The 25,280-nt window shown below is 33.6% G+C and overlaps 1 protein-coding gene across 1 annotated transcript; it reads left to right on the forward strand.

The window, feature by feature from the left end:
• Positions 1-18,771: 18,771 nt before the first annotated feature.
• Positions 18,772-24,751, forward strand: LOC149248531 (peroxidase 12-like). Its single transcript, XM_089458462.1, has 5 exons — positions 18,772-18,927; positions 19,036-19,332; positions 21,533-21,727; positions 21,842-22,010; positions 23,951-24,751. Exons 2-5 carry the CDS (start codon positions 19,069-19,071, stop codon positions 24,439-24,441), a joined length of 1,119 nt encoding a protein of 372 aa, XP_089314588.1. The 5' UTR covers positions 18,772-18,927; positions 19,036-19,068; the 3' UTR covers positions 24,442-24,751.
• The last annotated feature ends 529 nt before the right edge of the window (positions 24,752-25,280 follow it).

Raw genomic sequence — 25,280 nt, forward strand, 5'->3', positions numbered from 1 at the left:
GTTTTTGCACCTAACAGATTAGGAAAATACTGGGGATTGGTATTTATACCAAAATTAAACAAAAATCAGGGTGTATGGCTGTGAATTGGCACCCTATAAACACCCCAAATACCTCCCAATGAGGAATTTTCCCTAGAGTACATCAGACATACGCTGAATCTGGAAGACATCCACTTTGTAGTGGCCAAGAAGAAGTCATAGTTGAGAATAAAGGGATAGGTGGGCGCGTTTGTGTGCAACAAAAGGACAACAGGAGAAGAGGCAAATAGAATGATTAAAGAAATGAAGTTCATTATGAGCTTTAAATGGTCTTATGACCCTTGCGGCATCATTTCAAAGCTCAAAGTAGAAAACAAATGCTCCTTACATTCATACTTCAAGACCAGAAGTAGAGAAGTATGCCGATCAGCTGGAGTGGACAGAAAATACCTTACAGGAAGCTGAAGAACATCTAGTTCTACTTCTAGTTTGCAAAATCACATTCCCCAGGAAAAATTAAGCAAACGATAGAGAGAGGAAGGATCATCATCGAGAACTAGGAGTGAAGCTAAAGAATTCAGGATCAGATATAGGAAGAGAACAAAGTTAACTCCTATAGTAGAATTGGACAAAGAAACTGAAGAGCAAGATGCCATTATCATCACAGATTCACCACCTACAACTAGAAAATTCACAACAGCTCCTACTAGACCTCCATCTTCACAAAGTCACAAGGAAAATGAGCTAGAATCACAAAATGTCCAAACATAAAAATAGAAGATAGTTTTTGACAGGTGTAGGGAGATAAAGCTCAGGAATGAAATTCTAAAAAATAGCACTTATAACCAGTTCTAGAAGCAAACCTACAGCTCATAGAGTAGGATGCTGTCACTCTTTGACACAGAGCATGGAAAAATGCAGATGGCCTTTCCTGAGGCCCTGATCCCACAGCCAAAATCAGCAATAGACTACAAGAGCACCACTTTTTAATTCAACGCAAAGGATATACATCCCATTGATCAAATTGAGATGCACAAGAAAATTGGTGAAATGATATCCTCCACTTTGACTAATACTGCTATCTCACTTTCTAAATTGTAGGCTTCTTTTGCAAATGTTCAGTCACAGTTGAAAATGGAGAAAGTGTCCTCCTCAGCAAAAGATAACAGGATCAATTCTTTGGAAGACTTAGTGATTAAGATACGGTATGGACCTAAAGATGTCAATTCTGATGAAGAGATTATTAAAAAGAAGAACATGGACATTTTAGCCTTAAGAAAGTAGCTCAAGTTGCTAGCCTCAGAGGCTCCAATGACCAAGGATATTGAAGAAGGTGAAGCACAGAAAGCAGATATGATGAAATTAATCATAGAACAAAATATACAGATTAGAAAGATGGTGGCAGAGATGGAGAAAATGATAAATGAGAATGAAAATAGTCTGAAGATGGGCATTGTCCCCTTGGATTCCATACCTATTGCTTAGTTTCGATCAATAGGGGAAACCACTACAACCACTTCTTCCACTCAAACTGTGAGTGTTGAAGAAGTAAAAAAGACACTAGAAAACATGTCACTCCAGCCAAAGGAGATTGAGACCTTTTACAGCCAACTCAATGCTCTAGAAGTGCAAAAGGCCAAAGCAGAAGTAACTCGGATTACTGAAATGTAGAAATCTGAAAGAATGTTAGAGAAGTTGCACAATGTAGAGAGAGACACTTCAATTGGCTAGACGTTGGCCCAAGCCAAGGATCCCATTTGGATGAATATCCTAGACTCTATGAATGAGATTTGGCCTTCTATCCAAATCATATTTGAGTAGAAAGAGCTGATAGAAAAGGCTACATAAACTATTGTGCAGGGAAGAGAAAAGTTGGGAGAGATGCCCACAGAAGCCTCTAACATAATCAAGTTCTTAAACTCAAAGTCCAAGTATGAGCTTGAAGAGGTAGGGATCAGTGATAGAACTACCACCATTCTGGAAGTCAAGAAAGTCTTGACAAAGAGAAATCTCATTGATCAGTTGGAAGAAAGGTGTGAAACCTTGGAGCTGCAAGTAAACATGTTCACAAACAGAATTGAAGCTTTGATCCAGAAAGGACTGCCAAGCATTTATGTTATAAATGACAAATTGATCACTCGGGAAGACTATGTCCTGAAGATGAAAGAAATGGCTAGAAGCAACATCAAGGTCAGTGGGATTAAGGGCAGTATGACAACAAAGGCCTTTATGGACTCCATGTCAAACAATTTCTATGTACCGAAAGAAGTAAAACACATTTTCAATGTGAAGCCAACCTTCGCCAAGTACATAGAGGTAGATGAAATCTACCACATGGTAACAAAATTGACAATACCAGATGAAAGAAGATGGGAAGAATTGGTCGATTTACTGGATTGAAGGATAATTCAACGATAATAAAACAATTTCCAGTGCAACAGCCAACACGATGGTCAGTTTAGCATCGCAGCACTATTTTGGGTTGACTCAACAACCGAAACCATCAAAACAGGGCCACCTTTCCTTTCAATTGCCTACCTGGCCTACTTGTCTACCATAATTAGATCATCTTGTTTGTAATTAGGAGAATAACACACTCTCGGTTTGACAATGATTTTTATAAATAATTTTTGTAATTTTCATTATAAATTCTTCATTGTTTGAAGTATTAAGGGTTGATTTCTTAATGTAATTTCTTGTTCATATTGTATTTTTCAAAGTACTGGAGCATCAATAATACAAGGGAAATTCGCATGATTCATGTGGTGTGCTAAATGGTGATGTGTCTCTTCTATCTATTTGTTTAAACATTATCTTTTCCTTTCTCTGTTATTCTAAATTTCTGAATTAATCAATAGAATCTATGATAAATAGGATTTTTTACTGAGAGCACCCGTTTTTGGATGTTGATAATTTTAATGTTTTCCATCGAAGTCAGATCAAGGAATTATTAATTGCTCCATAGGTTCCACTGAACCTTACATTTCTGTTGTTCCACAATTCATTTAATTTCTGAAAATATTCAGTTAGTGCAACATAGCTTTCCCTGTGAGAACTCCTCTAAAATTTGACACAAAACTCCAGTTTAGTTTATAGACTCCATAGGTCAATGGAATTATAACACTCAAATCAACCAAACCTTTCAAACAAAACAAACAAGTACAATGATAACTAGCCTAAAATTCACATAAAACCAAAGCTAAATTAAACATAGATATCCCTCTCTGAAGTTGGCAGGGCTAGATCCCAGCTTCCAAAGTGGTTTTGATGTTTTCCTATGTGTTTACTCCCACAACCTCCAAAATATAGAACGACAACATACTGGCGAGCATACCAGGGAAGAATACTTTTTAGTCTAAAACATTATTATTCCTTATTTTTCAAATAGTATTTCAATAAACAAACTCTTATATCATTATGAAATACATGATCTGAGGTTGTTATTTTGTAAATATTCCAGTGTCATTGACTTGATTTTTATTTGTGTGATGATTTTTAATAGACCTGGCTCCCAAAATAATTTTCACTAGAGCTCACCCTGATCCCATCCTTGCTAAATTCGTAGATAATCCAGAAAAAATAATTTTTACTGAGAGTCAAGGTAGTAATAGTCCTTTGAATAGATTTAATTCTCTTCCTCGGAATTGTCCTTTGTCTAGGTCTAATTCTCTTCCAGAGGAATTTGAAACTATTCATGATATATAGTTTGATTTTCCTTTCGAACATAGTTTGTTTAGATCAAAATGTGAGGCTTTTGTAGATCAGACTGTCAATAATAAAGCCCTACTGCAGCCATACATACCCCAAACCCAGCTTCTTGAAACAAATCTTGATCTTGAATCTCTATAGCAATTTGACAAATTACAAGGTCTAGTTTCAGTTTTGGACCAAGCTATTGAAGAAGCTTATATTCAACAATCTGTTGAATTTTCTACTTTAATAGTTGCAACAACATCTTTGTCTAGTCAATCTTCCCAGGATATTCATCTACAACCTCCCAGACCTACTCATTCCATAGTCTCAACTTCCTGACCCGTGAAATCTCAAACTGTTATCCCTACTATCCCTGTAGTTATCAGAACTACACCTACATTAGGTCCATCTTCCATTCAATCGTCTAGAACACTTATGGCAGGTAGGTATGCACATTTGGTATTACTAGGCCATCTAAAAACTATGCATGGAGATTACCAGTCTAAAATTGTGACCTTGATAACGCTAGTGCTTATACTACTTAGCAGTATGTGGATAGAATAAATGATGTGTTTGACCTCCAAGAAGTAGATGAAGCCGATGTTAAAATGAGATTTTTTGCTCAAATTTTAGGAGGTGATGTCAAAAAATGGTTTAGGATTTTACCTGCAGGAAGTATAGCCAACCTTGATGCTTTCCATGAAACTTTCTTAGCTAGATGGGAGATCAAAAAAAATCCACTTCAACTCCTAAATGAATATAAAATACTGAAAAGAAAACCAAATGAAAGTGTGGAAGAATACTGTGAACAATTTAGTAATGTTTACAATGCCATTCCATAAGACATCAAACCCTCCCAAGGCCTATCTTTAATTGATTTTCCTGATTGTTTTGATGTATATATGGAATATCAACTTAGAGAAAGAGACCAGACAACTTTATAAGAAATGCAAGCTAATGATATTAAAGTTGAAGCTAACATCTTAGCCAAGAAGGCTAAACTAAAATTAGAGCATAGGGTTACCATAAAATAAGAACCTTCTACTTCTGTTGTTGATCATAAAATTGATAACCTAGTGAGTCTAGTGCATCAGATGATGCAAAGAGTAAACATCAATGTCCAAATGCAAGGAGAGAACACCAAAATGCTCCTCAAAATAGAAACCAAAACTTTAGAAGGAATGCTCCCCAAATTAAGCAAAGAGAACAAAAGGGTCTAGACCAGCAGGTTCCACCTCCTTTTCAAGAAAATTACACAGATGATGAGGGGAATATTGTTGAATATTTCAATGGCAATCAAATAGATTTTATGGGGATAAACGATGATGAAACAATTTTCCTCACTCAAGAGGAGAAAGAACTTTTTCTCCTAGCCCAAAGTGAACTAGATTCTGAAGAATTTGATGAATATAAACAAGGGTTTGAAAATGCCATAATCTAAGTCCATAGGTAGTATAACCTTAGGAGCAAAATGAATCCAGATAGTCTCAAGTCCAAAAACTTAGATAATCTTGCTAAAACGTCATCTGAAATGGAAACTAGGAAAACCACAGATAGTCTTCCTAAGAAAATTGTGGATAATTATCGTAATAAAAAGGTAGAAATCTCTGTCAAGAAGATAGTTGACAACGTTTCTTAAAATACTCAAACAGATATCCCAATCACCAGTCACCAAAAATAGCCTATGACAAAACAAATCACAGATCAATCTGAACTTCCCAACTTGATTAAGATTCAAAAATCATTCAACATTGAGAATGAACTAGCGAAATTGAAAATCCCTATTCCTCTCACAGAATTAATGAGAAAAAACATGTATAGACCCCAAGTAATGAAAGCTTTAAACATAGGGGAAAACACTGACTCTGTAAATCTGAATTATGACTAGCCTGAACGCTTATTTGGACTGGAAGTTGAAGGCAAACCACAGAAACGGGGTGTTCCTCCATTCTATCTTAGCTGAATATTGTTGATAAAATCCTCCATAATGATATGTTAGATTCAGGATCCTCCCACAACTTAATGCCTAAAGTTGTTATGGAGAAACTAGGGCTTGAAATTACCAAACCTTATAAATACTTATACTTCTTTGATTCTAGTAAAGTAAGATGTCTAGGTCTCATCAAAGACCTGTGTGTTACTTTAGGAAAAATCCTAGCCAAAGGTATTGTAATTGATATAGTGGTTCAAGATATTCCCCTTAAGTATGGCATGTCATTGTCACGCTCATGGGGAGAAGAATTATAAGGAACACTACAAATGGATATGACCTTTGCTACCATACCAATTTTTGGGTAGCAAAGAAGATTATATAGGGAAACCTTGATGAAATTCATGGTGCGTATCCAAGAGAAACCTCACAACTACCTTCTTTATTCTGTTCACTCATATTTGGATTCTTTCATTCATTACAATCATGGGGATATCAACGCTCAGGTGATCAATGATGAAGCTAAAATTTGTAAAATAGAGCCAACCCAATTGCAAATAACAGAAATGAATACTCCTCCTAAACCTTTTTGGAACATGAGTTTTGATGGATCTTGTAGCAAAGATGGTTCTGGCCCAAGAATTTGGGTAGTGAACACAGGAAATAATCATGCCGAGGGTCACTCATACAGGATTAGTTTTCAATGTATCAATAACATAGAAGAGTATGAGGCCCTTATTATAGGATTGTAGTTGCTTAAAAAGTTAGATGCTAGAAGAATCTCCATTCAAGGAGATGTTGAATTAGTTATCAAACAAATTAAAGGAGAATATTTATCCAAACATCCTAAGATGAGAGCATACAAAAATGATGTGCTTGACTTTGTAGAGAGTTTCCTTGAATATGACCTTTTTGCAATTCCTAGAAAAAAAAATATCATTCCAAACAATCTGCCTATTTCAGTCAGCTCTTGTAAAATGCCTTATCCTAATCAAGAATATGTACTGGATGTAAAACACCGACTAGTTGTACCTCATAACATGAGGTATTGGCAGGTGTTTGGAAATGATAAACAGATTGAAAATTTTCTGCAATCCAAAGATGAGTTTCAAGATGATAGTATTGATATGGAATCTAAAGTAGATAGTCAGATTGTTGTATACTCTAGTCTAGAAAGGAAATTAGAAAATTTAGATGTAAATATACCCATAGATAAAGTTGTAAATAAACTAGAATTGCTTGAGATAGATCCTGAAAAAGAAGAATTTGAAACACTCCAGCTCAAATATAACGTTTTTCCTAGAGGTTTAGTTCCATTAGAAGAATTATTTGATTTCAATGATGTGGATAAAAAGCCTAAGATTGAGCTCTCAGGAACAACAATTGAAGATTGTAATTTAGGTACTGAAAAAGACCCCAAATCATAAAACTGTCTAAATCAATCCCAACAGCTAAAAAACAAAAATATATTTCTTTATCCAAGGAATTTAGTGATGTTTTTTCCTGGGGTTATGAAAATATTAAAACATATGATATGGAAATCATACAACACAAAATTCCAATTAAAGAAGATCAAAAACCCTTTAAACAAAAAATTCGCAAAATAAATCTCGTTCTGATGCCTTTAATTGAGAAGGAAATAAAAAGAATGTATGATTCTAAAATCATATTTCCTCATAGGTACTCTAAATGGGTTTCCAATATTGTGCCAACCAGGAAGAAAAAAGGTGAAATCAGATTGTGCATAGATTTCAGAAACCTAAACAAAGTTTCCTTAAAAGACAACTATCCCTTACATAAAATGGATCATATTCTGCAAAAGGTAGTTGGATCTTCTAGGATTTCTTTATTACATGGTTTCTTAGGTTATAATTAGGTCCTAGTTCATCCAGAGGATCACAATAAAACAACATTTACTACTCCAAGGGGTACCTTCATGTATGTGAAGATGCCTTTTGGATTAATGAATGTTGGAGCCACATTTCAAAGAGCAATGGATATTGCTTTTTCTAATAAAAGTGGCAGATTTATTGTGATCTATCTAGATGACATAATTGTATATTCTAAAACTGATGAACAACATTTGACGCACCTAAGAAGAGTATTCGAAAAATGTAGAAGGTTTGGGATTTCACTAAATCCTAAGAAAACGGTGTTTGGCCTTGAAGAGGGAAAACTTCTTGGTCATATCATACCTAAGGAAGGTATTAAAATTGATCGTAAAAGGATTGAAGTTATTTTGAAAATAAATCATCCAAGAAATATTAAATAACTTCAATCATTTATTGGTAGAATAAAATTCCTCAGAAGATTTATGCCTAACCTTGCAAGACTTCTCAGAAACATCACAAACATGCTAAATGGATATTCTGAAATCGGGTGGAAAGTTGAAGCTAGGCAATCATTTGACCAGGTTGAAAAAATACTAACAAAGGCACTAGTCCTTATTAGTCCAGATTTTACTAAAGACTTTATAATTTTCTCATTTCCTTCTAAACATATAGTTGCAGTTGTCCCTTCGCAGAAAAATGATGATGGATTTGAACAACCTATTTCTTTCTTTAGGAAGGCTTTGAGGGATGCTGCACTCAAGTATAATATAATGGAAAAACAAGCTTTCACACTGATAAAATAAATTAAATATTTTAGAGTATATATTCTTCATTCTCATATAATTTCTTATGTACCAAACGTTGTAGCTGAAGATATCTTGACACAGAATGGACCAAATGGAAAAAGAGGCAAATGGATTGCCATCATTCTGGAATATGATATGGAAATCAAGCCAACGAAGTTTATCAAAAGACAAGGATTAGCCAAATTTAAACCTAATTTTAATGCTTTAGATATCAACTTTGTAGCTGAATTGGATGACCAAGAGGAACATGTGACTCTAGTAATAGATGAGGCTTTCATGACCTCACCCTAGTATGCAGACCTTGTTTATGTTTTATTTAATTTAAATGTTCCTCCTGGTCTAAAAAAAACAAAGGCTATATTTCTGAAGCTAAAAGCAACTAAATTTTGCATCATAGAAAACACTTTATATTGGAAAGATGCTGGTGGTATTCTACTAAAGTATTTATTGAGAGATGATGCAGAAAGAATAATGTAGGAATTCCATGAGGGTGACTATGGTGGCCATTGGTATTGGAAAACCACTGCCAATAAGATCCTTAGAGCTAGTTTTTACTGGCCCACACTCTTCCTAGAAGTTCACAAGAAGGTAACCTCTTGTGACAAGTGTCAAATCTTTGAGGGAAAAAGAAATCTTTTGCCTCTAGCTTTGAAGCCCATATCTATTGAAAGTCCTTTCCAATAGTGGGGATTGGATTTAATTGGAGAAATCCATCCTCCATCCTCTTCTCAGGATAAATGGATCCTTACTATTACTTACGACTTCACCAAATGGATTGAGGCCACTCCTTCTAGACTAGCCATAGATGTTGTTATCATCATATTCTTAGAAACCAATATCTTATCTAGGTTTGGTTGCCCAAACAAGCTTATTATAGATAATGCTGGAGAATTTAGATATAAGAAAATGATATATTTCTGCAACAAATACCATATCAGTTTGGGGCATTCAACTACTTATTATCTACAGGGTAATGAGTTGGCTGAATCTTCAAATAAAAGTCTAGTAAATATTGTCAAGAAGCTGCTAGCAGACAACAAAAATTGATAGCACAACAAGCTGATAAATGCACTTTGGGCTAATAGGCTCACAACAAAGAAATCAATTGGGATGTCCCAATACCAATTGGTTTATGAAATGAATGTTATTTTTCCATCCTCTTTGGAAGTTCTAGTCATGAAGTTAATTCAAGAATTGCAAGTTGAGCTAAATGACATTAAAAGGGGAATTGATCAGATAATCAAGTTGCGGCAATCCAAAGAAGAAGTTTATAATAAGGCTCAGGTCATCCATGAGAATATCAAGAATTTTTTTGTCAAAAGGAAAAAAGTAGACGATTTCACCTTGGGTGATAAAGTCTTAAAGTGTGATTCTAGAAGATAAGACAAAGGGAAGCATGGAAAATTTGAAAATTTATGAATGGGACCTTATATCATTTATGCTTTCAGAGGGCATAATTCATTCTTTATCAAAAATTTAGATGGGACAGAATTACCTGGTGGATAGGTCAATGACAGGATGATTAAACACTATTTCTATATGTAATAGAAGTTTTCCTAGCATTTATCATTGTAAATATCATTGTCTTTATTGTTTGGATTGGGTAACCTATTAACAGAAGTTGAAGCCCGCAGAGAAGGCCCTAAGCTTCTATTGATGTGTTACCATAACTACTGCAACAGAGAAATCAGAGATGGATATCGCTGAAATAGAACACTCAAGGCTATTGATGACATTTTCTTGGCACCTCACAGGGAGAGTGCATCCCCAGCTGGAGCCACTATTAGGGTCCTATAATTTATAATATCTCAAGGTAATTGAGTATTATATGTCAGGAATATTATTTTGTAAATACTTGTCAATCTACCAATACTTTCCAAATAAAAGAAAAAATAATTAAAAAATGAAAAGAGGGTATAAATAAGAAAAAGTGGAAAACAAAAAATATTGGAAAAAGAAGAAAAGTTTGAACCCCACCAAAGGAAAGAAAAGTAGAAAAGAAATAATTTTGAAAGTGTTGCAAGTCTAAATGCCACTACTCATAGATAGTTTTGCTTCATTACTGAAAAATAGAAAGTTGTGTGCAGCTTGTTCAAAATGCCACAATCACTAGCTTTTAGTTTAATCATACAATGTAATCATGACTAAACTCCTTTAAATTTCTGTAAATTAAGATAGAGAATAAAGACTTACCCAAGATTTTAATCTGGGTAAATCATTAGTTAAGTAGAAAATGACATTGATCTAACTGTTTAATATGGATCGATAGAAGAAATAATGGATAGGTTAGGTACTTTTTTGTTCTGTGTAAAAGAAAATAAAATGGGTTTGCTAGTCTAAGAATATAAAATAAAAGAATAAAAAATGTTAGGTTAGTCATGGGTACGTAGATTTGATAATTTTTCCAAATATATGTATATCTAATTTTTATCCTAAGTTTAAGGTTATGGTGAAAGGAAAATATGTGCACTATGGTTAAAATATTTCATATTTTTCATATCCCTTTTATCCTAAGTCTGGAAAGCAAGAATCAAAAGGCACAGGCGGACACAGTTATTTTTTTGTTTATGGTTAATTTGCGATAGTTTGAAAGCATCGGGATTTGATCCTGCACATGATCAACTAACCTAATCCGTTTTCGGCCCCCCCTCTCCATTCTTCCTTTACTACCGGGGGGGTCCGAAAATCTGTTTCACTTCCCAGGCCCCATCCCTTACGTGACATCCTCTTGTGATTTCACACCCCCCTCACCAAAACCATAAAAAACCTTCTACCCCCTTCGGAAACCACCTTTCCCTCACCCTCTCTACCATGCCCCACCATGTTTCCTCCACCACTCTCTGTTTGCAACATTGCATGACCGTTAAGCCAATTAAATGCTTCCCCAGCCAAAAGATTGTTCTCCATTAAATTGGGTTTCTCTGGGTAATTGGCCTAACGATCCATTGCCATTTCAACAGGGTGATTTGTTGCAGCTTTTAAACTTGTTGAACCCATCTCTTTCATTTCTTTATTGCTCGTCCTATCGTTTAGGGAAATCTCCGGCCAAGTTACATCATAAAACTGACAGTTCCCTTTCATTTTCACCTACAGTCCATTATTCTATTGTGCTCAGTAAGCTCCTCTGAAAATTCAACATGTTCTCATATTTTTTCAGTCATGCCTCCAAAGACTAAGACCCAAGAGAAGCATATTAATCCTTTAACTCCCATTCTATAGATTTAGATCATATACCTTTAGCTGATAGGGATTATAGGATAAATGAAGCCCAATGTGATTGTGATTTTCTTGAATTATATTGTTGGCTAGAAGATAAACACACAGACAAAAATGATGAAATTGGGCTCTCGGAGTCCAACCTCCCCCATTATATTTTCCCCTTTCACATTCAAAGCCCCAGAATTTACCAAAAGGTGTCAGGCTTGCTATGTCCCTACCCAAAGAGCCATCATTGCCCATACAGGTGAGATTCTCTTCACAATTACAGCCCAATCCATTGACTAGATTATACTGACCCCTATTGTGGGAAATGATGCTCGTTTATCCCTAGAAGCCCTCACCCAACTTTATGAAAAGCTAGACTTTGCCACCAGAGCCAGAATCTTTGAGATTTTCTTTCCAGAGAATGTCCCATTACCCAAAAATAATTCTCCATATCCTTCATCCATTTTCCTAGATGAGGCCAAGCATATTATATCCATGATTTACTACATTTTAGGCTATTATTCTAATCAATGGGTAGATGAGCCCATTTTATAATTCCTCTCCATATTTTCCACAGACAGTAAACCCTCCTTGGTGTTCAACTTCAGTCAATTCTTGGCTAATAATATCCATGAACAGTTCATAAAATTTCCTACAGAACAGGTGTTCAATTACACCTCAATTTTGGTTTATATGTTCCTCTATTATCAGGTAGACAAATTCAATTTTTCATTGCAGAAGCTAGATGATGCAGGTAATCAATAGCCAATAATCTTTTGTACCTAATTGGTCATGAGAGAACAACAAGAATTCACTTACAAGAAATTTATTGAAGACTTTGTTCATCCAACCATGAAAATTCTAAACAGTGCATTACAACCTAGGATCAGTGAGGAAATCAAGAGAATTTTGCACCTAACAGATTAGGCAAAGACTGGGGATTGGTTTTTATACCAAAATTACACAAAAATCAAGGTGTATGACTATGAATTGGCACCCTTTAAACCCCCCAAAGACCTCCCAATGAGGATTTTTTCCCTAAAGTGCATCAAACATATGTTGAATTCAGATGACATCCACTTTGTAGTGGTCAAGAAGAAGTCACAATTTAGAATAAGGAGACAGGTGGGCCCATTTGTGTGCAACACAAGGACAACATGTGAAGAGGAAAATAGAATGCTTAAAGAAATGAAGTTCATTATGAGCTTTACATGGTCTTATGACCCTTGTGGCATCATTTCAAATCTTAGAGTAGAAAACAAAAATACTCCTTATATTCATACTTCAAGACCAAAAATAGAGAAGTATGCCAATAAGCTAGAGTGGATAGAAAATACCTTACAAGAAGCTGAAGAACATCTAGTTCTACTTCTAGTTTGCAAAAACCCATTCCTCAGGAAAAATTAAGCAAAAGACAGAGGGAGGAAGGATCATCATTGAGAACTAGGAGTGAAGCTAAATAATTCAGGATCAGATATAGGAAGGGAACAAAGTTAGCTCCTAGGGTAGAATTGGACAAATAAGATGAAGAGCAAGCTGCCATTATCATCACAGATTCACCACCTACAACTAGAAAATTCACAACATCTCCTACTGGACCTCCATCTTCACAAGGTCACAAGGAAAATGAGCTAGAATCACAAAATGTCCAAACATAAAAAGAGAAGACAATTTTTGACATGTGCAGAGAGATAAAGCTCAAGAATCAAATTCTAAAAAATAGCACTTATAACCAGTTCTGGAAGCAGACCTCCAGCTCATAGAGTAGGTTGCTGTCACTCTTTGACACAGAGCATGGAAAAATGTGGATGGCCTTTCCGGAGGCCCAGATTCCACACCCAAAATCACCAACAGACTACAAGAGCAACACTTTTGAATTCAACGTAGAGGATATACATCCCATTGATCAAATGGAGATGCACAAGAAAACTATTGAAATGATATCCTCAACTTTGACTAATATTGCTATGTCACTTTCTAAATTGCAGGTTTCTTTCGCAAATGTTCAGTCATAGTTGAAAATGGAGAAAGTGTCCTCCTCAGCCAAAGATTACAGGATCAATTCTTTGGAAGACTTGGTGATTAACATAGGTTATGACCCTAAAGATGGCAATTCTGATGAAGAGGTTATTAAAAAGAAGAACATGGACATTTCAGCCTTAAGAAAGAAACTCAAGTTGCTAGCCTCAGAGGATCCAATGACCAAGGATATTGAAGAAGGTGAAGCACAGAAAGTAGATATGATGAAATTAATCATAGAACAAAATATACAGATTAGGAAGATGGAGGCAGAGATGGAGAAAATGGTAAATGAAAAGGAAGATGGTCTGAAGATGACCATTGTTCCCTTGGCTTCCATACCTATTGTTCAGCTTCCATCAACAGGGGCAACCACTACAGCCACTTCTTCCACTCAAACTGTGAGTGTTGAAAAAGTAACGAAGACACTGGAGAACATATCCCTCCAGCCAAAGGAGATTGAGATTTCGCAAGGCAAACTCAAGGTTGTAGAAGTGCAAAATGCCAAAGAAGAAGCAACTCGGGTTACTGAAAGGTAGAAATCCCAAAGAATGTTGGAGAAGTTGCAGAAGGTAGAGAGAGACACTTCAATTGGCTAGACCTTGGTCAAAGCCAAGGAAAGCATTTGAATGAATTTCCTGGACTCTATGAATGAGATTTGCCCTTCTACTCAAATCATATTTGAGAAGAAAGAGCTGATATAAAAGGCTACAGAAACTACTGTGCAGGGAAGAGAAAAGTTGGGAGAGATGCCCACAGAAGCCTCTCACATAATCAAGTTCTTGAACTCAAATTCCAAGTATGAGCTTGAAGAGGTAGGGATCAATGATAGAACTGCCACCATTCCGGAAGTCAAGAAAGTCTTGACAAAAAGAAATCTCATTGATTAATGGGAAGAAAGGTGTGAAACCTTGGAGATGCAAGTGAACAGGTTCACGACCATAATTGAAGCTTTGATCTAGAAAGGACTACCAAGCATTTATGTTATAACTGAAAAATTGATCACTCAGGAAGACTATGTCTTAAAGATGAAAGAAATGACTAGAAGCATCATCAAGGTCAGTGGAATTAAGGGGCATTATGACAACAAAGGCCTTTCTAGAAACCATGTCAAATGATTTCTATGTACAGAATGAAGTAAAACACATTTTCAGTGTGAAGCCAAGCTTCGCCAAGTACACAGAGGTAGATGAAATATACGGCAGGGTAACAAAATTGACAATACCAGATGAAAGATGGGAAGAATTGCTCAATTTACTAGATTTAAGGATAATTCAACGACAATAAAACAATTTCCAGTGCAGCAGCGAGCATGACAGTCAATTCAGCATTACAACATTGTTTCGGGTTAACTCAGCAACCGAAACCATCAAAACAGGGCCACCTTTCCTTTCAATTGCCTATGTGACCTATTTGTTTGTGATAATTAGATCATATTTTGTTTAATTAGGCTAATGATACAATGTTGGTTTGATGGTGATTTTTGTAAAGCATTTTTGTAATTTTCATTATAAATACTTCATTGTTTGAAGTATTAAGGGTTGATTTCTAAATATAATTTCTTCCGCATATTGTATTTTTCAAAGTACTGGAGCATCAATAATACAAGGACCTTTCACAAGATTCATGTGTTGTGCCAAATGGTGATGTGTCTCTTCTATCTATTTGTTTAAACATTGTTTTTTCCTTTCTCTATTATTCTAAATTTTTTAATTAATCAACAGAAACTGTGATAAATAGGATTTGTTACTGAGAGTACCCTATTTTGGTTATTGATAATTTTAATGTTTTCCACTGAAGTCAAATCAAGGAATTCTTAATTTGTCTTTGGTTTGCACTCAACCTTACATTTCTTTTGTTCAAAATTCATTTAATTTCTGAAAAGATCCAATTAATGCAACCTAGCTTGACCTGTGAGAAATTCACTAAAAATTTATGCAAAACTCCAGTTTAGTTTATAGACTCCATAACCCAATGGAATTATAACACAAAAAAAACAAACAAAACAAACAAAAAGGTACAATCATAACTATCCTAAAATTCACATAAAAACAAAGCTAAATTAAAGAGAGAGATCCTCTCTAAAGTTGGCAAGGCTAGATACGAAATTCCAAAGTATTTTTGATGTTTTCCTTTGTGTTTACTCCCACAACCTCAAAAATACAGAACAACAACACTTGCTTGATTTGCTAGCTAGTTGCTTTGTTTGGCATGCACTTTTCCAACAATCATAACAAGAAAGTACCCTTTTCAAAATTAGCATGTAGCTCTCAAATAATGCACTTTTTGGAGAAATCACTCATGATTCACCTAGTTGGGAATGTTCGAGACAAAAACCATGTAGCGGATTTTCATTATTCTTCTTTGTTTCTCTAGAAACTACGCCCTAAATTTGTTACCTTATTCTTCCTGGAACAAGTTGTCTAAACTATAGATCATGAGCTACAGCCTTATGGAGTCAACCTCGGTATGAATTCTGTAAGATAAATCCATGTCAAAATCCATAGGAACAAAATCCATGTTTCATTATTTATCCTAGAGTTGTTTACATATGCTAACCATAGAGGCTAGTTTTAGTAAATGCATACAAGCCACAAGAACAACACTAGGCTAACCATCATCAGTTAAACCCCAATAATGCTTTCTAATTAATCAATAATAAAGGAAAATAATGATAACTAACTACTTTAACATTCAAAAGATTATGATGACATATTCATGAAGAAACAAAACAATACGAGAAATATATAGGAAAGGAAGTGTGATAAAATAATTGAAAATGGGTGTTTAGAATGGTGAAAATGATGACAATTTGGTTACTCGAAAATTTTCTCTAGAAAAACTATGGAAATCTAATTCAAAAGAGTTTCATGTTATATCCCTTATCATTTAGTTATACATCTAGACATGTTATCAACAATATGGATGCCTAACCAGGTCTTACAATCATATGGACATATGCATGTAGTTTACAAAGTTTTCGTATTCAAACTAAATATTTTTGTGTCCCAAACACTTGTGCCACAATTCTCTCACGTTGATACAACCAATGCCATCCTCTCCAAACCTACTTTTTTTCTTACATCTCAACCTACATCTCACATTGGTAGACTTCTATTTCCTCCCAGGAAATACACATGCATACTCTCTCTTCCACAAGAAACTCACAATGGATCCAATCATGCTAGTCAAATCCCAATTGAGGTTCTCTTTGTTGCTACAAATTCAACATACAATGTGCCAATATTTGCAATCACTTCCTCCTTTTTCATCCAAATGCCAATTCTGAGAAATAAAAAAATTCAAGAGAAATGCATCTAGCTACTATGGCTTCACCTTGTTGACCAATATGTTAGCACCTTCATTCATAAAGAGGGTTTTTAATTTGTGAAAAATAGAGCCAATATATTGTAGTTATTATGAGGAGGGTAGGGTGGTTGGTTACGAGAATTATAGAAATTAAGGGGTAAAAAAAGGGGAATTAAAAAAAAAATGAAACGTCTATTAAAAATCACGATTAGTTTTATTAAAATGATCTAGTGAGAAGAAGTTAAAAAAATAAAGTTTGGGAAGTTTTAATAATATCTAGTCAAAATAAGGTCATTTTTTAATATCCTATAACTACATGTGCTATAACATAGATTAACTTAGTGAAAACCCTGCCATGCCCAAGTAATTAACTAGGTGAAAATCCTACAATACTCTTTTAATTGCTCAACTCTAACATATTAAAATAAAAGATGTCAAAACCTTTGAAAAAATTATAATATGTGATACCACTGACTCAATACATGGATCATCAATAATAAGTATCTATAACCACCCCCGTTACTAATCTAACAATCTTCCTTCTTTACCTAACAAATTGCAGTTGACACATTATAAATCTAAAGGAAAACTATAAACCATTCTTCCTTTATTATAACCCAATTATATATAACAATGACAAATTTTAATAGATATAATATATATCCATTTTCTTGCTGAAGATGAGGCAAGAAGTAGTCCTTTCCAAATGTCTATGTTGATTGCCCTGTTATTAAAGTTTTCCCATGTTAGGACAATGCGCATGCTTCCATATCTTTATTTCGTGAAATGTAAATGGGAGACAGATACGCCACAATATTGATAGGTCGATAGTAATTGATAATGATGGGTGGATAGTAGTTAACTTCAAAGCTCCTTGGAAAACACGTGGTTGAAAGGTAAACGGTACATATTGACCGGGTCTGCCATATTAATTATTGTTATATTCCAAATCACGATTATAATAATCGGGAATAAGAAGCCCTTTCAAAATTTATAATTTTATCAAAAAACATGTGTTTTAAAGTCAAGATACGATGCAGGTATTGAAATATTCGGTTGATTAAAAGTAAATAAAGCACATGCTCAAATAAAGTGTACATGAAAGGGTAATAAAGTGTCCATGCTCAAATAAAGTGTACATGAAAGGGTAAGTTGCCAGCGATTGTAAAGAAGTTGAGAAAACTTTGGAGTAAACTATTGATATCCCTTTAAATCTTCAATGTCCGTCACAGTATTCAAATCTGATTTGATATATGACAAGATGTGTTCAGCGCATCGAGAGGATTAATAGAACGGGACAAAGTCAGGCGAGCTTGGCAAATGACCGACATAAAGAGTTTTGACTAGGTAAATTTATTCATTGTGGTCTACTTTTGACACGTCAACTTTTTTAAGCTGAAACAGGTCACAGTGGGAAAAAATATAAAATTTAGCTGGATTTTGAGGAAGTTTGTGGAGGGTTTTTAAAATTTCTATTAGTTTTCAAGATTTAAAATGTTCGGTGTCAGTGGTTTTTAATTGTGTTTAATTCATTACTATTATCGAAAAATAATTTAAACACACTTACAATTAAATTTTGAAAAAAATAAATACCAACTATTTTTAATGATTTTAATGATGTTCAATTCATTAATACTATTAAAAAAAATGATTTAAATACTCCCATCATTATTATTTTATTTTTTTAAAAAAGTGACAAGGTCTATCGAAAAATAATTTAAACACGCTTACAATTAAATTTTGAAAAAAATAAATATCAATTATTTTTAATGATGTTGAATTCATTAATACTATTAAAAAATGATTTAAATACTCCCACAATTATTATTTTTTCTTTTTTAAAAAGTGACAAGGTCCTAACTAAAAATGCCCCATCCTCCGGGAATTCTGGCTTTTCGGGTGTGTGGTTTTGACAAGTCGTTTTGAGATTTAAAAGCAGGAAGAAGCAATGGAAACCTGCGTACCCAAATTGCCGTTTAGTCATTACGAAATTAATATTTGCCAAAACCCGTGTGCCCAGAAGGCTGTTTAGTCATTCAAAAATTAATATTTTTCTGGACCACCGGTATTGGTTTTTCTTCATAAATACTCCTCTAATACTTCCATAAGAGCAACTCTCATATAGAATTGTCTGTGGAGCTCTGAGAAGACGTTGGTAAGATTTAGTTTTTCTTTTACTGATATCAGCTATTGATACCAGCAGTATTGTATTGAAATTGCCATAATTATTAGAATTGAAATCCTGTGTGAATATGTATTACAGGATCAAATATCAGCATAGTTCCAAAAGAAGACGATGGAGAACTACAGGGCTTTCCACACCTTTACCCTTATTTGTGTTTTCTTAATTGTTTCTGTCGCTATTATCTCTATCAGCGGGTATGATATCGATACAGACGATCTGCCAACGCCTGTGGATGGGCTCTCATGGACATTTTACAACGAGACTTGCCCAGACTTGGAGTCCATTGTTAACGCAACACTACAAGAGGTGCTGGAGGCCGATATCACTCAAGCTGCAGGCCTGTTGAGAGTTCATTTTCACGATTGTTTTGTGCAGGTAAGCATATATTTAGCGTCGTTACAAAGCTGGGTGCTTGTTAGGCTTAAGCCTGGAGATTTTAATTGGGTTGTCTCTTTAATTGATGAATTTTTTATAAGTTAAGACTTATACAACTGAGTATGAAACAGCCTTATTATAATCTCAAGTATATTTTGTAGGTAAGTATATTTTGTTAGTATATATATGTTTAGGTTTATTTAAAATATTACTAAATTATAGATATAAGAATTGAGGTTAGATTATGGGTTTTGAATATGATTTAAAATTGTTTTTATTTAGTTAAAAGTTTATTTTTCGGGGAATACATTTGGCCTAAGATTTACAAGCATCTCGGAACATGTTAAACCCCCAAGACCTAGAAGCATCTGGTAGGATTGAAAACCTATTTTCTTAAAGACTACCCATCAATGATTCCAAGTGGTGTGGTTTTCCTTAAATAACAGTAATGTCAATCTGCATTCAGGGATAACAACCCCTAATGGTTGTTCCTACTATTACTAGTTGTCCTAGGTTTTTCCAAAGACATTGATATCAAATTTATTTTAAGTTTGAGTATACTTGGGGAAAAATTAAAATTGTTTAATGATTTTTTTCTAATTATTATATCTTTAATAATTCCATATTTAATATATTTAGAGTAACTTATTTTTTTAGTATATCTTTTATATATTATTTATTTTTCTGAAAATATTAATAAAATTAATGAATAAAACTCTATTTCTTATCTTTTTAAGATGTAAAGAAATATTAATAGCAAAAAAATCTAGATGCATGTGTCACCAAGGAATGCATTGTGGATAAGTAATTCAAAATGACATAAGAATGGTTATCCCTACCACCCATTTAACAAACTGACTAATGATAATGACTATCTCCACTATTTAAAAATAAATTACATAATATTTTTTTTTAAATTATAATAATATTAATTGTTGAACCAATATTCAAGATGGATGTTTTTCTTTTAATAAATATATATTTATTTTATTTATTTGAAATATAGTTAAAAAATATGAAATTATGTATAATTAAATTAATATTATCAAATTATATATTAAAATGTTTTGTTATATTTGAGTAGTTAAATGATTTAAATTTTTTTATTCAAATTTAATTATATTAAATATATGATAAAAATTATTCTTATTGTTAATTAAAAAAAAATTTAACTAATTTTTATAAATATTATTATTTTGATGAAGAATCTAAATTTTATATATATATATATATATATATATATATATATATATATATAATGATGAAGACGTTGATTACAGATTTTAAATGGGGAACAAATTTATTAAATTTAATTTTTTTTAAACTTTAATTGTCATTTTTTATTTTATTATTATTATTTATTTATTGAATGATAGATATAATTTTTTTAATTATTATGATGTAAATTGCAGATTTGAACTTTGGAAGATATATATCATTGTCTGTTATATTGAATTTTGTTTAATATTTTATTAAATTTATAAAAAAATATTAATATATATAAAATTTATGTAAAATTTATTATAAATATCTATACAAAGTTATGTTAAATTTATACTTGTTTATATCTATTAAAAAAAATATACAAAATATCTATACATGTTAAATTTATTGTAAATACAATGTTATGTTAAATAACGTTAAATTTGTACATGTTTACATCTATTCTAAATAAATTGCAGATTTTGAAATTATGCATTCCTCCTTATTCATGTATCTTTATTGCTAATCCACCCTATAGTCTTAAAACCCTAACTATTCCTTATAATTACATCTATTCTAAATAAATTGCAGATTTTGAAATTATGCATTCCTCCTTATTCATGTATCTTTATTGCTAATCCACCCTATAGTCTTAAAACCCTAACTATTCCTTATAAATATCACCTATCGAATATTATTGCTAATCCACCCTATTGAAACCCTAATATTTCATTATAAATATCACATATCGAATAAAGAAAGGACGTTTTTTTGAGGCAAAAATATCGCGAAGGTTTAAAACATTTTTTATAAATAAAACCACGCAAGATATCTTAAAACCATCCTGTATATCCTTGAATTTTCCCATAGTTGTAAAACATGGAATCTGAATATGAATTCTGAATTAGAATGGTTGATTGTTTGAATATTGCACCCCTTTACATGTTACAGTTTTCTAAATGCTATGAATCTAATACTTTTGCTCTTTTCTGGAAAGGGTTGCGATGCATCTCTATTGCTGATAGGAACATCAAGCGATCCCGGTGAGCTGGAGGATACTCCAAACCTCACACTGAGAGCCAGCGCCATCGCGATAATCAACGAAATCAAGGCCGCTGTAGAAGCCAACTGCAGCGGTGTTGTATCGTGCGCGGATATTGTGACTTTGGCTGCTCGTGATTCCGTCGCTATGGTTGGTACTACGCTGCTTTTGTCTCTAATGGAAATTTGCAATTGAATTGAATTGATAATCTGCTGTCTCTAATGGAAATTTGCAATTGGATTGATACAAATTGTCATTTCGAAGGCTGGAGGTCCGGATTATCCAGTACCCCTTGGGCGGAGAGATAGCCTAGACTACCCCAATGCAACGTTCGTTGGTAACAATTTGGCAAGTCCACTTTCAAACTTAACGACGTTGATGACCCTTTTTGGTTCGAAGGGATTCAATTTGACAGATTTGGTAGCGCTTTCAGGTTTGATGCTTCTACTCTTTAGTTTCTACTCTAATGTATTGTGAATATTTGCAAATCTAACAGTAGGGAAAGAGATGAAACAATTGATCAATTCTAGAATCTGCAATAGATATAAGGATGCCAGCCGGTAACATCCTATATTTTTCTAGTGAGAACAAAAAGCTTTTTCTTCTTGTGCTCGTTTTTTCTAATGCTTCTCATCTATATTTATCATATCTGATATGCCTTTCCTATTTATGTATTCTTCGAACTTGACAATATTTTTTAGAAATAACGTCTATATGCCTTATCATTATAAAAAATCTTTGCATAATAATTCAAAACACATAAATCAAAATTTCGTCTAAGTACTAATTGTAATGCTTCTAACATTAAATACCTGTGCTCGTTTCTTCTAATGCTTCTCACATATATTTATCATATCTGATATGCCTTTCCTATTTATGTATTCTTAGAACTTATCTATATTTTATAGAAATAACATCTATATGCCTCATCATTATAAAAAATCTTTGGATAATAATTCAAAATACATAAATAAAAAATTCCTAATTGTAATGCCTCTAGCATTAACTATAACACCTTGTTTAAAATATAAGAATTTTTTACCAGATTCTTTTATGATGCTTCACTTGGATAATAGGTGTGCAGTCCAGTTTTGTTCTGGGTAGATATGGTGAAACTGAATGTGAAGATATTTACTAGTCATCTAGTTTTCTAATATGCGAGAATTGGAATTTGTATGGTCCTTAGCTCAATCATTGATACCTTTTGCTTCTCCATAAAACTGTATCTTTTCAAACCTCAAATTATTTTGCGGCCATTAGAACTCCCATAATACTATTCTCTCTGCTTTGTTGTTTGTACCCTGTCTGCCTTGCCTTCCCTTCCCTCCCACTAGAAATGAAAAATTTACCAGGCTCTATGACTTTACTCCACACCCATATTCCTCCTATTACTTGCTCCATCAAAGAAACTCACGCCCCATTGAAATGTAACCTAAACCATAAGAAGCGACTCATGATCGCTTCTATCCTGTCTATGACATCCCAGGGCAATAAAAACATGGTGCATCCAATATACCGGGATATTTTAGAGCACATGAGCACATATTTCAGCGTAATCATTCTTCCTCCCATCAACAACCACCTATGTTTCTTTCTATCTGCCATTCCCAATCCTGATTACTCAGATTGCGATTTCCTTCCTCCCATCAACAACCACCTATGTTTCCAGCTGTTCAATTTTCTGTGAAATCTTTCTATCAATCATTCCCAATCCTGATTACTCAGATTGCGGATATCCAATATCCCTCCCTATGTTTCTTTATATCTGCCATTCCCAATCCTGATTACTCAGATCGCGGATTTCCAATATCCCTCCAGTGACATACCTGGAAAACTTAGGGTATCCTTACTCTATTGCTTTTTCAAATATCTTAAAATATTATGGCAAGTACTAAAGTTAAACAGTTGAAATAAATTTCTTGACTCCTGTCCATCTGATTCTGGAATATACGCATTAAAACTTTTAAATCATGACAGTGCATGTTATTTCAATGAATTGAATGACTAACCATTTGAATTCCTTGCTGGGTAATCTATTTAGAGAAGATTTTGGAAGACTGATAAGAGAGCATTCAAATGAAACAATTAAACTTGCTCTTAGTATAAGATTTTGGAATGTTCACTAAATCTGTGATAGACAAGAGAAGGTCAACCGGTTGATTTATGTGTTATAATTATTCTTGCCGTGAGGTTTGCAGTTGAAAATATGTATTTCTTCTTTCAAAATCACATATTTCTTTTTGGAAATTTTTTATTTAATAAACTTAATGTGATTGTTATTCAATAAACTCAATGTGATGTATCTGGAAATGAATTTCCAAAATAAAAAGTAATGAGATTATTATTGTTATTTAATACTATGAAATGTTTCAGGTGGGCACACAATTGGTCTTGGTCACTGCGGCTCCTTCCAAAACCGATTATATAACATCACCACAGGAGACACAATTGTGGATTCAACTCTAAACACCACTTTTGCAAGCACTCTTTATTCAATATGTCCAGTGGTTAATGACACTGTCAACTCAACAAACATGGATCCCATCACTCCAAATGTTTTCGACAGCAATTATTACGTCGACGTGCAGAATGGTGAAGGACTTTTCACCTCTGATTCGAGTCTGTACACGGATTCCACCGATTCTGAAGACATGGTGAACAGTTTTGCATCTAACCAGACCCTGTTCTTCCAGAACTTCATTCTGGGGATGCTTAAAATGGGTCAGCTGGACGTTTTAACGGGAACCGAAGGAGAGGTCCGTACCAACTGCTCCGTTGCCAATAATGCTTCTTCATACTATCAACAAATTATCGAACCCATCGTTGATCCAGAGGAGCGGTCTTCGTCTTCACAGTTCACATAAAACTTTCGTTGGTAGGTTTGCAATAAGGGATCATGTTGTCTTCGTCTTCACAGTTCACATAAAACTTTACTTGGTAGCTTTGCAATAAAGGATCATGATGTTCATGGCCTTCAGATAGAAATTTAGATATAATCATTTTTAATTAAAGTTCTGCGATCGTGCCATCTTCACAGTCCACCCACAACTTTAAGTTGTAATTTCGAGAAAGTTTGATCTTCTGTGTCTTAATTTAAGATAAGACTGCTATTCACTATCAGGAAAATTATGTATTGAAGTGTAAGGAAATTTATGTATTGAAATGTCTTAATATATTGCTCTGTTTTCATTCGATACACACGTTATATATTTTAATTATCCATATCTATGAAGTAAATTATTTTATAATAGAAAATGAGCGTTTGTAAGATAATTTTACTTTTTTAGTGGGAAAAGTAAACTTTCTACGTGAAATCATTTTTCCTTTAGAAATTTTGTTCAAGGCGGTTTATATATTATAATGATCAATATCTATCAAGTAAGATGTAAATGTTAGTGGTAACTTTATTTTAGTTGTTAATAAATTATAATATTGCCATTTTTATCTAATTTTTTAATTTAATTTATACCTGAAATAATTATTGCATAATTTAATAATGAATATCACCATTATAATAAACTATAGACTTATTATATGGCATGGAAATATGCCGTATTTAATATAATAATAAACTATAGACTTATTATAGGGCAGGGAAGTATGCATTTCTATTTGATACATTTTTACGGGAGAAATTATGAACTGCACTGATGTGATAAGGAAAATATTAAAATAAACTATTTAATATTATTATCCATTAATA

Source organism: Pinus tabuliformis, chromosome 7, assembly GCF_031772625.1.
Source record: "Pinus tabuliformis cultivar Carrire ecotype Pingquan chromosome 7, CPIR1, whole genome shotgun sequence".
Lineage (NCBI taxonomy): Eukaryota > Viridiplantae > Streptophyta > Pinopsida > Pinales > Pinaceae > Pinus > Pinus tabuliformis.

What these genes read in the sequence shown, in the direction of transcription:
- LOC149248531 (XM_089458462.1), top strand. Translation starts at nt 19,069, where the DNA reads ATGGAGAACTACAGGGCTTTCCACACCTTTACCCTTATTTGTGTTTTC. An exon ending in TTCACGATTGTTTTGTGCAG is followed by an intron (nt 19,333 to 21,532) that starts GTAAGCATATAT and finishes TTTTCTGGAAAG; the next exon opens with GGTTGCGATGCATCTCTATT. An exon ending in AGATTTGGTAGCGCTTTCAG is followed by an intron (nt 22,011 to 23,950) that starts GTTTGATGCTTC and finishes GAAATGTTTCAG; the next exon opens with GTGGGCACACAATTGGTCTT.